Below are 13,718 nucleotides of genomic sequence, written 5' to 3'. Positions count from 1 at the left end.
TAGCTTTCATATGAAAGCTATAAATTAGTTTCATAGTAGGGCTGAGTACATTGGATACTTTTTCTTCCATTCTTGAGATACTTTACTAAGAAGAATATGTTCCAGCTCCATCCATGTAAACATGAAAGAGGTAAAGTCTCCATCTTTCTTTAAGGCTGCATAATATTCCATGGTGTACATATACCACAATTTATTAATCCATTCGTGGATTGATGGGCACTTGGGCTTTTTCCATGACTTAGCAATTATGAACATTCTGGTACAAATATCTTTGTTATGTGATTTTTGGTCTTCTGGGTATATACCTAGTAGAAGAATTATAAGATTGAATGGCAGATCTATTTTTAGATCTCTTAAGTGTTCTCAAAACATCTTTCCAAAAGGAACATATTAATTTGCATTCCCACCAGCAGTGTAGAAGTGTTCCCTTTTCTCCACATCCACTCCAACATCTCTGGTCTTGGGATTTTGTGATATGGGCTAATCTTACTGGAGTTAGATGATATTAAGAAAGTGCAGGGAAAACTCTTGAAGAAATCGGCCTGGGCAAATATTTTATGAGGAGGAGCCCCTGGGCAATTGAAGCAGCATCAAAAATACACTACTGGGACCTGATCAAACCAAAAAGCTTCTGCACAGCCAAGTACACAGTAAGTAAAGCAAGCAGACAGCCCTCAGAATGGGAGAAGATATTTGCAGGTTTTGTCTCCAACAGAGGTTTAATAACCAATTAGCAAGAAAAGAACAAGTGATCCCATCTCAGGGTGGGCAAGGGACTTGAAGAGAAACTTCTCTGAAGAAGACAGGCGCATGGCCTACACACATATGAAAAAATGCTCACCATCCTTAATCATCAGAGAAATGCAAATCAAAACTACTTTGAGTAATCCAGATCATTAAGCCATGCCTATGTTAGTGCTTAGATGTCAGGAGCAGACAGTGTTGATGACCAATAGGCCGTCAGCTTATACAGCATGGGTATGTTGGACACAGGGATGATTCATTTTCTAGGCAGGACAGCATGCAATTTTATATCACTACTGAGAACATCTCACAACTTAAAACTTATGAATTGGTTGTTTCTGGAATTTTCCATTGAATATTTTCAGACTGTGGTTGACTGAGGGTAACGAAAATCGTAGAAGGTGTGACTGCAGATAACTGGGGACTACTATATGCAAAAAGCAATTACATTTTATAATCAACTATAAAAAATGAAACTTGAAAAATAACAGTAAATTTTTGCCATGGGGAAAAAAGATAACATTAGTAATAGCATCAAAAACTATGAGATACCAAGGAATATAAATGCAACAAAAGATGTGTGAGACCTTTTTAGAGAAAATAATAAAAGTATTTTGGAGACCAAAAAAAAACCTAAATAAATAGTTAACTATGCTGTGACCATAGATTTAAAAAGCTTTAATAGTGTAAGGATGTTAATTCTTCCCAAATGATCTTTAGACTTGGTGCCACACTACTCAAAGTCCCAATAGGATGTGTTAAGTGTAGTATTATATAGCAATGAAAGTGAATTATAGAAGCACACACATCTCTCACAAACATAGTATTAGTGGAAAGGAGTAAGTCAAGAAGAGCAAATGTGTAGTTTATTTACTAAACTGTATTATTTAAGTATTCTGTTATAGGTAATTAAGACTCTAAATGGAAATCAAGAAAATGATTATCCTTAAAATAAGGGTAGTGACTGCCATTATGGAAAGGTGTGGGTGATAGCAACAGGAACAGTCATGCCATCCAGGTGCAGGCATTATTTTATTGACGAGGGGGTAATTACATGAATGTTCACTGTGTGATATTCTTTAAACTGTACATCTATGTTTTATGCAAATAAATTCAGGAGCAGAACCAAAGAATTTGAAATGGACACCATGTATTATTAAAAATTGATCAATTATTAAGCTAATCCATGATATGGTTAAGTTATTGGTGATGACAACTTATGAATTGGTTATTTTTCGGATAGTATTAAATTGAATGACTTAGAATACTTCAGTTAAAAAATTCAATTTATAAGATGCATATATTTTAAAAAGACTGTCAGGAATTTGTTGCTACTCAGTTTACTAGAATCAGTGCTAAAGAATTTAGTATGAGGCAAATTCTGCTTTTACATACTAAGAAAGGTTATTAGTAGATGAACCACAAAAATTTCATCTATAATATGAAAATAGTAAACAACAGTATCCACCACTTTTTGATTACTTACCATGTACCATACTTTGGATCAAGCATTAAATGTATTATCTCATTTAATTCTGGGGGGGACCTCTTTAGGTACCAGTATTATCCCCATACTACACATTCAGGGACAGAATCAGGTTTTGATCTCAGTCTCTCTGATTCTAAACTCTTGTTCTTAACCATAACCCAACTAAGGATCAGAATGACTATCTAGGAGTATACTGTATTAAATATCATTTTAGATTCTCATTTGTTTTTTTATGCTCCAGTCTTTAGCATAACAGTCTGAATACAAAAGCAGATATTAGAATTTATTATTGTATAAACTAGATATTAAAGAGATTTAAAATATATATATATTTCTAAAACAGGCCTCCCTTTTTACTTTTTAAGTTTGCTATTTTTTGTTTAAAAGTTATCTTTTCTGTTAACATACAATAGGTTTATTATTTTATAAATAAATCAACATTTTAACACTTTTTTAACTTCAAATATGGTAATTGTTAACAGATAGACCCCCATATAAATGAAAGCTGTTTCAGTAATTTTTAAATGTGTAAAGGGATCACAAGACCAAAAATTAAAAAATCAATAATCTGCATCATTTTTATCCTCAAATATTTTATTTACACTTTATTTTCAGTTTGCCTTTTATAATATAAAATGTCTGTTTTAGGTTGCTACAAACCTCAGGAAAGATCAGATTACTTGATGTCGGCAGCTGCTTTAATCCATTTCTGAAGTTTGAAGAATTTCTAACTGTTGGCATAGACATTGTACCTGCTGTAGAGGTATGCATAGTTTTGTTTTCAGACTGGAATATTTTAAATGTATATTTGCAAAGGAAAGGCATTTTCTTTGCATTCCTAAAATAGAAACTGATTTCTGTGTACTAACCAGTTAAGAGATTATTTCTATTCAAAACTAAATCTACAGATTGTGAAAATTTGAACATTTAGTTAATATTGATATGACCAATACCATATTTGTCCTTTATTTTCTTTGTTTTGTTCCTTGTTTATCATCTAAATAGTCATAATCTTCTAGAACTACAAGATAGTAAAGTCATTGCTGTCAAGAAACTTTAGTAGTTTACAAAGATACGAAGATTTCCACATAACTGCAGTGCTTGGGCTCTATATTGTGTTCCATTTGGTTTATTGTTTTTTAATGAATCTCTTTCTGAATTTTACTGTGAGGGGTAAAGCCATTATGAAACGGTGGAAAGAGGCAAGAATTTGGAGTCAACCAAAATTTGATTACATCCAGCTTGGTACTTTGAAGGGTGAAACTATTTGACTTTACATAAATTGTTTCCTCTATCTTTATAAAAGAGTTACAAGAATAAGCATCCAGCTACCACTTGGCCTGGTACATTATAGGTCCACGTCTGTAAGTGACAGATATGATCCTTCCCTTTGAGAACATTCCAGTAGTCAGTTATTGTTGCTCTATCACTTTAATTCAATGAAGCAGGATCACCTTATCAGCTTAAATTTTCTTTTTTCTTACTATTAATAATATATGATAAGAGTTTATGTTATAGGTATTTTTTGAAGATAAGATGACTTCAGGGCAGGTATATTTTTTATTTACTCATGTCAGAAAAGATTTGTTTTTTTAAATTAGATAACATGAATTTATAATGTTTGCCATTTTACTTTTGATATAATTCAAGATGCAAAATAAATATATAAGTTGCATTTTTAATGTTATAAAGAGAATATGGATTAGAGCATGAACTACTTGAATGGGGATTTTTTTCATCCTACTGCTGCTATATTCCCACCACCTAGAAGAGTGCCTTAAATAGAAATATGGAATCTTACCTTTAACCTAGGTTTGAATCTCTTCATCACCATCTGCTAAAAGTCTCTGATCCTCAGTTTTCTTATTTTTATAATAGGAGGTTATTAATGGACCAGTTTCATAGGATGTTATAATGTTTTCTTGAACAAAAGTATTTCAAACCCCTAGCATAGTAAGTGCTAAAGAAAAACATAGCTGTTATTGCTGACAAGTTCCTGATGAAGATTCACCCTTTATATGGATCTTTTCTTTAATTATGTATCATTTTGATGAACGTGACTGTCTAGATTGAATCTGTATGAGGAACATTGTGGAACAAGAAAGTGGCAAAAGCTTTACTGTTAACTCTACTTCCTGAAGATGGACAAATATTTGCCATTCTTAGCTTATCACTAAAGAGAATTTCTGTGCCATCAGAAGCTATAGTTTTAAAGTGGAAGGGACTTCAGGCCCGGATTCTCTTCCATTCTTTCTTAAGATACACATTAAAGATGTAAAGATGTTTTTTGAGGACTGCTGAGACATGATGACCATTTGATCTAAATCTGAAGCTTCAGTATTATTTTTTTAATATTGAATCTGTTTGTAGATAAGGCTATAATCTTTCAAATGTATAGTCATTAGGGAAGGCATAAGGACAGCTATACTTAAGTTCAGTGGTAGAATCAGACTTTCACAGTTCCAGAACCATGTAACTATTATAATTATAAAACAGAGTGAAGAGAGTAACTCTTGTGGCAAGATGGAATAATGGAGACTTGTGGCAAAATACATTAACTAATTTTGACATTGTGCGTCAGATAACGAAGGAAGAGTGGGCCCTGAGATATAAAAAACAAATGAGATGGGCCCTAGTGTATTGCCTTGAAAGATTTTTCCAGGATGTATCACAGAGAGACAAATCCAAACTGAAAGTCCTGGGTGACCAAGATAGATAGAGTCTGTAGGATACAGTTTCAAAAATGAGAAAGCTGTGTAGACGGAAAACTTCTATGGACCACAGAGGTTTGAGTACTCAGTTAAATACTGGTCAGCATCCGCATACGAAAAAACTACATGAGACAGGAGAAGGTACCAAAATTCACAGGCATTGAATTCAGTATACAGAAGGGTCTTGCCTTAATTGTGAAGAATAATTAGCCTTATACTGAACACTGCTCTAATTCCACCTATCAAATCTTTAAAATAAGACCCAAAAAGATCACACTGTCTCTAGGTGTTTTTTTTTTTTGTTTCACATTAATATAAGTGTTCATAAAATTAGGTTACGTTGTTTGCATTTGTTAGGTAAAGTCCAAGTTATAATTGAGCCCTTCACCCAGGTGTCTTAAGTACATCCCAGAACAAAGCTTAAGAATATTTACAACAATCCATAGCTATCTAGCCCTCACCAAGGTAAAATTCACCATGTCTGGCATCCAAAAAAGAAATTACCAACCATACAAAGATGCAACAAAATAGGACCCACAGTGAGGAGATAAATCAGTAAAGACAAACCTCAAACTGGCACAGATATTGAAATTAAAAGGATGTTAAAATAGGAATATTGTCCAATTTAGGAAAATCTTTTGACCTACACAATTACGATTGTGCACTTTACTATGTTTCATGCTTAAGTGAAGTTTTAATTTATCTTTAAGAAATAAAATGGAATATTACAACTGTATACAAAATTGAGACTTGCTTCAAATACCCAAATGGAGCTACCAGAGATGGATACTACAATGAGTGATATGGAACACATACTGGATGTGATTAATGCATATTAGATATTCGTAGAAGAAAACTTAAATTGATGATACAGCAAAAGAAACTACCCAAAGTGAGACATAGAAAATTTTTAAAGCAGGAGAGGATCAGTGATACAATTTCAAACAGCTAAATATAATTAAAATCTCACAAAAAGGGGGTCAATTTGAAAAAATAATGGTCAAAAATTTTCCAGATTTGATGAAAGCTATAAACCCACAAATCCAAGAAGCTGAACATACTCTATACACAAGAAACATACAGAAAATTATACCAAGGAACACCATAATTAAACTTCTGAAACCAGTGGTAAAGTCTTAAAAACAGCCAGAAATTTTAAAAAGATACATTAAAGTGCTGAAATAAAAATATTGTCACCTAGAATTTCATACGTAGCAAAAATATCTTTTAAAAAACAAAGGTGAAATAAAGGTTTTTTTCAGATACACAAAAGCTGAAATAATTCAGTATTAGCAAACTTACATTTTAAGAAATGTTAAGGAAGTGGTTTAGCCAGGTGGAAATACTGATCTACACAAAGAAATGAAGAGTACTGGGCAGCGCCTGTGGCTCAGTGATAGGGTACCAGCCACATGTACCAAGGGTGGCAGGTTCGAACCCAGCCCCAGCCAAACTGCAACAAAAAAATAGCCGGTGTTTTGGCAGGTGCCTGTAGTCCCAACTATTCGGGAGCCTGAGGCAAGAGAATCGCCTAAGCCCAGGAGTTGGAATTTGCTGTGGCAAGGGTGATAAAGTGAGACTCTGTCTCTTAAAAAAAGAAAAAAAAGAAATAAAGAGTACTGGACGTAGTAACTACACAGGTTTTATTATATTATATATAAGGAGAAATTTGGACTTAGAAACAAGCATATAGGTAGGATGTCATGTGAAGATGAAAGCTAGGATTTGGGTGATACATCCACAAGCCAAGGAACAAAAGTTCTCCCTCACAGCCTTCAGAAGGAAACAATTCTTCTAAAATCTTGATCTCAGACTTCTAGACTTCAGAACTTTGAGAAAATAAATTTCTGTTGCTTAAGCCATCTAATTCATGGCACTTTGTTACAGCAGTCCTAGCAAACTAATACAACCATTTAAACAAAAATAATAATAAAGGGAGGTATAATACAGCTAAATTTAATTAAAACTAAAATGTTTGATTAAGAGTACTAAATAGGAAGAAATGAGAGAATTGGAAATACAATTGGCTGTCTGTATCAGTGGATTCTACATCCATGTATTTAATCAACCACAGGTCAAAAATATGTGAAAAATAATTAACAAATAATAGAAGTAATACAGTGAAACAATTATTTACATAGAATTTCTATTATATTAGGTATTATAAGTGATCTAAAATGATTAAAAATATACAAGAGAGTACACAAAGGTTATATGCAAATGCCATGCCATTTTATATAAGGGACTTGAGTATCTACAGATTTTGATATCCGTGATGGTTCCTAGAACCAATAACCCAAATACTGAGGAACAACTGCATACTATTTTAAGATTCTTATACATTAAGTGATATAATATCACTTGAAGGTAGATTATGATAAGTTAAAGATATGTGCTATAAGTCCTAAAGCAGCCACCAAAATAAAAGTTATAAACAGCTAATAAGCCAACAAAGGAAATAAAATAGAATCATGAAAAACTCAATCCAAAAGATGACAGGAAAATGGAAATAGAGAGCAATGATCCAGTACAAGTAAGAACTAAATAGCAAGATTGTAAATTTAAAATTCAAGGATATCAGTAATCACCTTAAATAGAAAGGATCTAAATATCCCATCTAAAAGGCAGAGATTGTCAGGTGTCAGGGAGAGAGCAAGACCCAAATACATGTTGCCTATAAGAAATGCACTTCAATTATAAAAATACGGAGTGAAAGCAAGAAGATGGAGAAAAGAAAAGTTGGTATAGCTATATTAAAATCAGACAAAGTATGTTTCAGAGCAAATAGGCCAAACTTATAGGTGACTGATTTGCACCCAAAATGGAAAGGATCATCTTTTCAACAAATGTTGAAATAGCTATGAATATTCATTTCAAAAAAAAAAAAAGAACCTGGACTGTGCCATACCCCATATAAAAAAAAAACGAGCTCAGGTGGATCATAGGCCTGATTGGAAAACCTAAAACTATAAAACTTCTGGAAGAAAAACATTGAAGACAATCTTTGACCTTGGTACAGGAAAAGATTTATTACACATGACTTTGAAAGCAAGATATACAAAAGAACAAGTTAATAAATTGGTCTTTATCAAGTCAAAAACTTCAGCTCTTCAAAAGACACTGTTAAAAGAATGAAAAAGTAAGCCACATTATACTGAGAGAAAATCCTACAAGTATTATCTGATAAAGAACTAGTGTCCAAAAATGTGTGAAGAACTCTCAAAACTCAATAATAGCAATGTTTAAAAATGTAAAGCAATCCAATTATATTGAAAGGAGCAAAAGATTTGAACAGACACTGTAACATAGAAGATATTTGGATGGCAAATAAATCTGAAAAGATAAACATTACTACTTATTAGGAAAATGCAAATCAAAATCATGATAGACTTCTGTGCACCTGTTAAGATTACTAAAATGGGAAAGACTGGCTGTACCAAGACTTGATAAGGATTTAGAAAAACTAGTACTCTCGTATACTACTGGAGGTAATGTAAGGCTGTATAACTGCTTTTGAAAACAGTTTAAGAGTTTCTTTATAAGTTAAATATATATGTACTATATGATACCACCACCCAAGATACTTACCCGAGAAAGATTGAATGCTGTCCATTCAAGGACTTGAACAAGAGTATTCACAGCAGCTTAAATTGTAATAGCCAAACACTAGAAACAACTCAGGTATACAGAAACAGATGTCTGAGTAAACCAACTATGATATATTCTTTACATTGGGATACTGGTCAGCAATTAAAGGAATAAACTATTAATTCCTGCCATTAAAAAAAAACGCATCTCAAAATGATTATTCAAAGTGAAAGAAACCAGGCAGAATAAGAGTACATTCTGTACTGTATTATTCCATTTATATGAAATTCTAGGAAATTCAAATTACAGTGACAGAAATCACATCAGTGGTTGCCGGGTGGCAGGGGAAGAGCAGGGAGGGTGAGAAGAAGGGATCCCTTAAGCATAGGTGGCATGAGGCAAATTGAGGAGTGTGGATCTGTTCCTTAACTTGATGTGGCAGTGGTTTTATAAGTGTCAAAACTTACCAAAGTATACACTTTAAATATGCTATTGTGTCAGTTATCCTTCAATAAAACTATCTTTAAAAAAAAAAAAAAAGCAAAAGGAAGATGATGAAAAACAAGAATCTTTTTTCTGGTAATAGAAAATTATCTGTCTTTTTTCCTGATAGTCAGATGATCGTGTGATCAGCTTGTCCACTAACAAGAGTTAGCGGCTGTTAGCTCATATCTTTGGTAAACAATAACTTGCTTTATGATAAGGGTAACTATCTAATTTTAAAACTGTTTTCCTATTTCTGGACAGTTTCCATAGTTGAACTATTTAGCCATTTATGTAATGTTTATTCCTTTAGTTGTAATGTTTCCCATGGTTATTTGTCTAAGTTAATTAAATTTAGTTTGTTTCAAACCAGGGATTAACTTTGTAATAAAATAAAAGTAGAATTACTTTTTAAATGGTTAAAGTTGATGTAAATGACCTTAAAAATCTTTGGCATCAATTTTACTAGTACAAATTTTATAATGCCTCTTTACATCTTTATTTCATAGTAATTCTTATTCAGAGTTATTTCTATAATAGCTTATTGTTTATAACTATAAATATTAAAATGAATGTAAATATGAGTAAGCTTTATAAATAAGTCACTCCTGAATTGCTTGAGCTCAGGAGTTCGAGACTAGTCTGAGCAAGAGCTACTTTTACTCTACCAAAAGTGAAAAAAACTAGCTGGGCATTGTGGTGAGCACCTGTAGCCCCAGCTACTTGGGAAGCTGAGGCAGGAGAATTGCTTAAACCCAAGTGTTTGAAGTTGCTGTGAGCTGTGACACCAAGCACTCTACCCAGGGAGACAGAGTGAAACTCTGTCTCAAAAAAAGTCACTCCTGTAACTTCTTACCCAAATTAAAATTCATATAAACCTTTATGATTTTTTAAATACAACTTAAGAATTACTTTTAATTTCAGGTTATTAGAAATATACATTTTTTTAAAATAACTAGAAATTCTCTGGGCTTAATCAGTCAGATTTTTGTGAGAAAGGATACATTGAATAAGTCTGTGCAAGCTTAGTAATTTAGAAGGAAAAGATGCATAATCAGAGCTGGGCTTACATAAAAATGTTGTGAAATAATTACCTGTAAAATCTATGTATTAAAGTAGAAGTAATCTTGAAATTCCTAATATGCCTTGTTTTTCTTTCTGCAGAGTGTTTATAAATGCGACTTCCTGAATTTACAGCTTCAGCAGCCACTCCAGCTTGCACAGGATGCTATAGATGCTTTTTTGAAACAGCTAAAAAATCCTATAGATTCTCTTCCTGGAGAACTTTTCCATGTGGTGGTTTTCTCTCTACTCCTCTCTTATTTTCCATCACCTTACCAGCGATGGATTTGCTGCAAGAAGGCCCATGAACTGTTAGTGTTAAATGGTTTATTACTTATCATCACACCTGATTCCTCCCATCAGAACCGTCATGCTATGATGATGAAAAGCTGGAAAATTGCTATAGAATCCCTGGGCTTTAAACGCTTCAAGTATTCAAAATTTTCACATATGCATCTGATGGCATTTAGGAAAATCTCCCTAAAAACCACAAGTGACTTGGTTAGTAGGAACTACCCAGGGATGTTATATATTCCTCAGGATTTCAACAGTATAGAAGATGAGGAATATGCTAACCCTTCCTGCTATGTTCGATCAGATATAGAAGATGAACAACTAGCGGACGGTTTCACAGAGCTCCCTGATGCTCCATATGACTCAGATTCTGGAGAGAGTCAAGCCAGCTCTATTCCTTTTTATGAGCTAGAAGATCCCATATTACTTTTAAGTTAATATAAAAGCAAAAGGCCCCTTTAGTCCAGGCTCCTCAACTAATTGCTTACACTAATTGGAAATACTAACATGAACTCCGTACTTAAAACCTGGTTTGCATAGAAGAAATGCAAAGGTTTACAGAGTTTGCTATTTTTTTCTACTTCTCAATTTTAAAATTTATTCTTATATGGAAAGCTTAAAGTTTCATGCAGAGTGACTCCTGTCATAGCAGAAACCACTGTTACTTTAGCATTTAGCACTAAGATAATCATAGAAAGGTACCTTTTCTTCTTTAGTGCTATTGTGAAAGATGAAGCATAATTTGCTATGTGTTTTCTTTTTTAATGTTGACTTTAAACCATTGCAATGGGAAACTTTAAAGATAATGTAGAGAGCTGTAGATTGCACTTTGATGACTCACAAGTTAAATGTGACACAGAAATAGATCGGTTTAGTGGTATGGTGATGCACTTATCTTTTTCTTATTTCTAACTAAATTGTTATGTTACAGAAAGCCGTTTTCTATTCAGTTTGTCTGATAATCTAGTATTTCCTGAACTTTCTGGAATTGATGATAATTCTTTTTTCCTTCTTTCTTCTATTAAAACCTCATTTGGCAGCATCAGACATTGGGGGAGAGATTTTCCTCCAAAGTATGTATTGTAATTTCATTAGCCCTATTCAGTAAACACCATTGCCAAAGTAGTATTTTCATAACTATCTTGTTGATTCGGGCCTTGGTGTTGAGTTTGTCTGTAAGAGTTCACTTTTACTTTTTTTAAATTTAGGTTTCATTTACAAAATTTTTTTTATTTAAGCAAGGAACAATGTAATATTCAATACTAACCTTTAAAACACCTTCGTGAAAAGGTTTGCACATGGAAGAGAGTTCATGTTCTATCAAGACTAACTTCAGTAAGGTCCTTGCCTTTCCGTTAAGGAGGTGCTGCACTACAAGTTTGGGATATATAGAAAAATCTGAAATTAACCCTCTGCTGGTAATCTCATAAAACAGTTTTGGCCTTTTGGTATCTTAATTTCTATATAAGCCCTAGAGAAAATTTTCTTTGAGTATGTCAACCATTAGTTGGCTGTGGGAATTTTCCCTTTCCACATTAATAAATGCCTTTCTGTGTTTCTGAATCAGAAGCAAATGATTAAGGAGAAATACATGTCCAAACAAGACAAGGTTAGTTTAAACAGCTAAGAACATTTGTCCACATTGTCTTGTCGGCCAGCAATTGTCATGTGAACTATCATTTTTAAGAGTGCCACTGTGTGGATTTTTTTTTTCAAGTGGTTATTACATTAAAATTACCTCATACTGAGGTTTTTGCACTGAAATATCACAGTTTCAGATTTCATGGTTAATGTGTGTATGTGCGTGTGTGTGTTTTTAATGGAAACTTGCATTTTCAATAGTTGACCCTAAATTTCATAAACTGTACTTCTTTTCTCTGGTAAAGCTGATGTTTTTGTGCTTATTGTGAATTGCTGTAGTTAACTTTGAATGTCAAACTTTATTTAGAATACAAAACTTATCCCTTTATGATATAAATGGTTAAATGTATGTACCCAGTGTCTCAAATTAAATTTCACATGCTAAATTAATGAAAGTAACAAGATTGTAATTAACCTTTCAGAAAGTCATTTGACTAAATGCAATAAATATCGGTTGCTCAAATACGCCAGAAGTAACTTGAAATTTTTCACTTACTTTCAATAGCATAAGATTCCTTAATAATTAGGATTTACTTTTTATTCCAGTTAAGTACTATAGGATTATGTCTTATCACTCCCTCAAAAGAAAAAGAGAGAGAGAGGAGAGAAAGAGAAGGCTGTGGTCAGAATAATACAGAACTGTGTTTTGGTTGTACCTCTTTTACCATAATGTTTGTTTTTGATTTAGCTAAATATCTTAAGAGCAAAGAAAACAATACACCAAATGAAAGTGCTTTGAAAGTAAATGAAAAGAGTGCTTTTGAAAGGCTGATGTGTTAAGTATGACCTTGGAGTCAGCCTTTCTGTTACAGCTAAAATGTTGGTGCTATAAATTCTGATTGTTTACAGATGTTGACTTTGCTTATGCTTCAAAGTGTGCATGATGTATTTTAAGTAGTACTTCAAAGAAAAGTCTCTTATAAAACCTACTACCACTTAGTATAAATTTGTTTGAATTTATATCATTTGTTACTGTAAATTCAGCTTATTTAAATTAGGTTGGCACCAGATTTAAACCTATAAACATTCCACCAAAGCCAATTTCAGTGTGTAAGCGTCATCGCAGCTTGGTGCCAGATCATATATGTAATGACAAGACAAGTTAATAAGGCCTTGTAATACTGTATGGGTACTCTTAAGAATGATGTCATTTGGATATAAAGACGTTAAGGGGCCTCCTGTTACATTCTCAGCAGGCTCTCCAAAATAATTTGTTGTTTCAAAAACAAATGATAATCATTGAGCTGGAATCTTCAAGATCATGACTAGATCATGTGGTTTTACCATAGTTGCCAAGTGGCGGGAGGTAGCATACCTGAAAATGTATGTTGTGTTTGTTGTATTTTTTCACATTTTGTGAACAAAGCACATTTATTAAAAATTTTAAATTTTTCTAATATTCTTTGTCTGTTACTTGTAAACCGAAGGTTTTGTAGTCTTTGATGTGTCTCTCTAAGTGATTTCAGAATTAGGAAGCAATTTAGAACTTGGATGACTTAGAATCTTCTAACTGGGCTTCATCTAGTCACATCCCTTAATACCCTAAAGTCATTCATTGAGATCCAGAGAACTTAAGTAACTTCGCCATTGTCATGCTGTTTGTGGCAGAACCTGGACAACAGCATAAGTTTTAAAAGTTCATGGTATGCCAACCATATTATACTCTACTCTCTTTGAAAGTAAATTATATTACAGATAATTTAATT

General features: G+C 33.1%; 1 protein-coding gene across 1 annotated transcript in view; it reads left to right on the top strand.

Moving 5' to 3' along the window:
* BMT2 (base methyltransferase of 25S rRNA 2 homolog) overlaps positions 1 to 13,404 on the top strand; it is a 71,897-nt gene extending 58,493 nt beyond the window's left edge. The window contains exons 4-5 of the mRNA XM_053553633.1: positions 2,882 to 2,996; positions 10,180 to 13,404. Of these exons, the coding sequence (XP_053409608.1) occupies positions 2,882 to 2,996; positions 10,180 to 10,809 (745 nt within the window). The 3' untranslated portion in view covers positions 10,810 to 13,404. The remainder of the gene's footprint in view (positions 1 to 2,881; positions 2,997 to 10,179) is intronic.
* The last annotated feature ends 314 nt before the right edge of the window (positions 13,405 to 13,718 follow it).

Source organism: Nycticebus coucang, chromosome 11 (genome assembly GCF_027406575.1).
Source record: "Nycticebus coucang isolate mNycCou1 chromosome 11, mNycCou1.pri, whole genome shotgun sequence".
NCBI lineage: Eukaryota > Metazoa > Chordata > Mammalia > Primates > Lorisidae > Nycticebus > Nycticebus coucang.
This window is presented reverse-complemented; position numbering and strand designations above follow the sequence as displayed.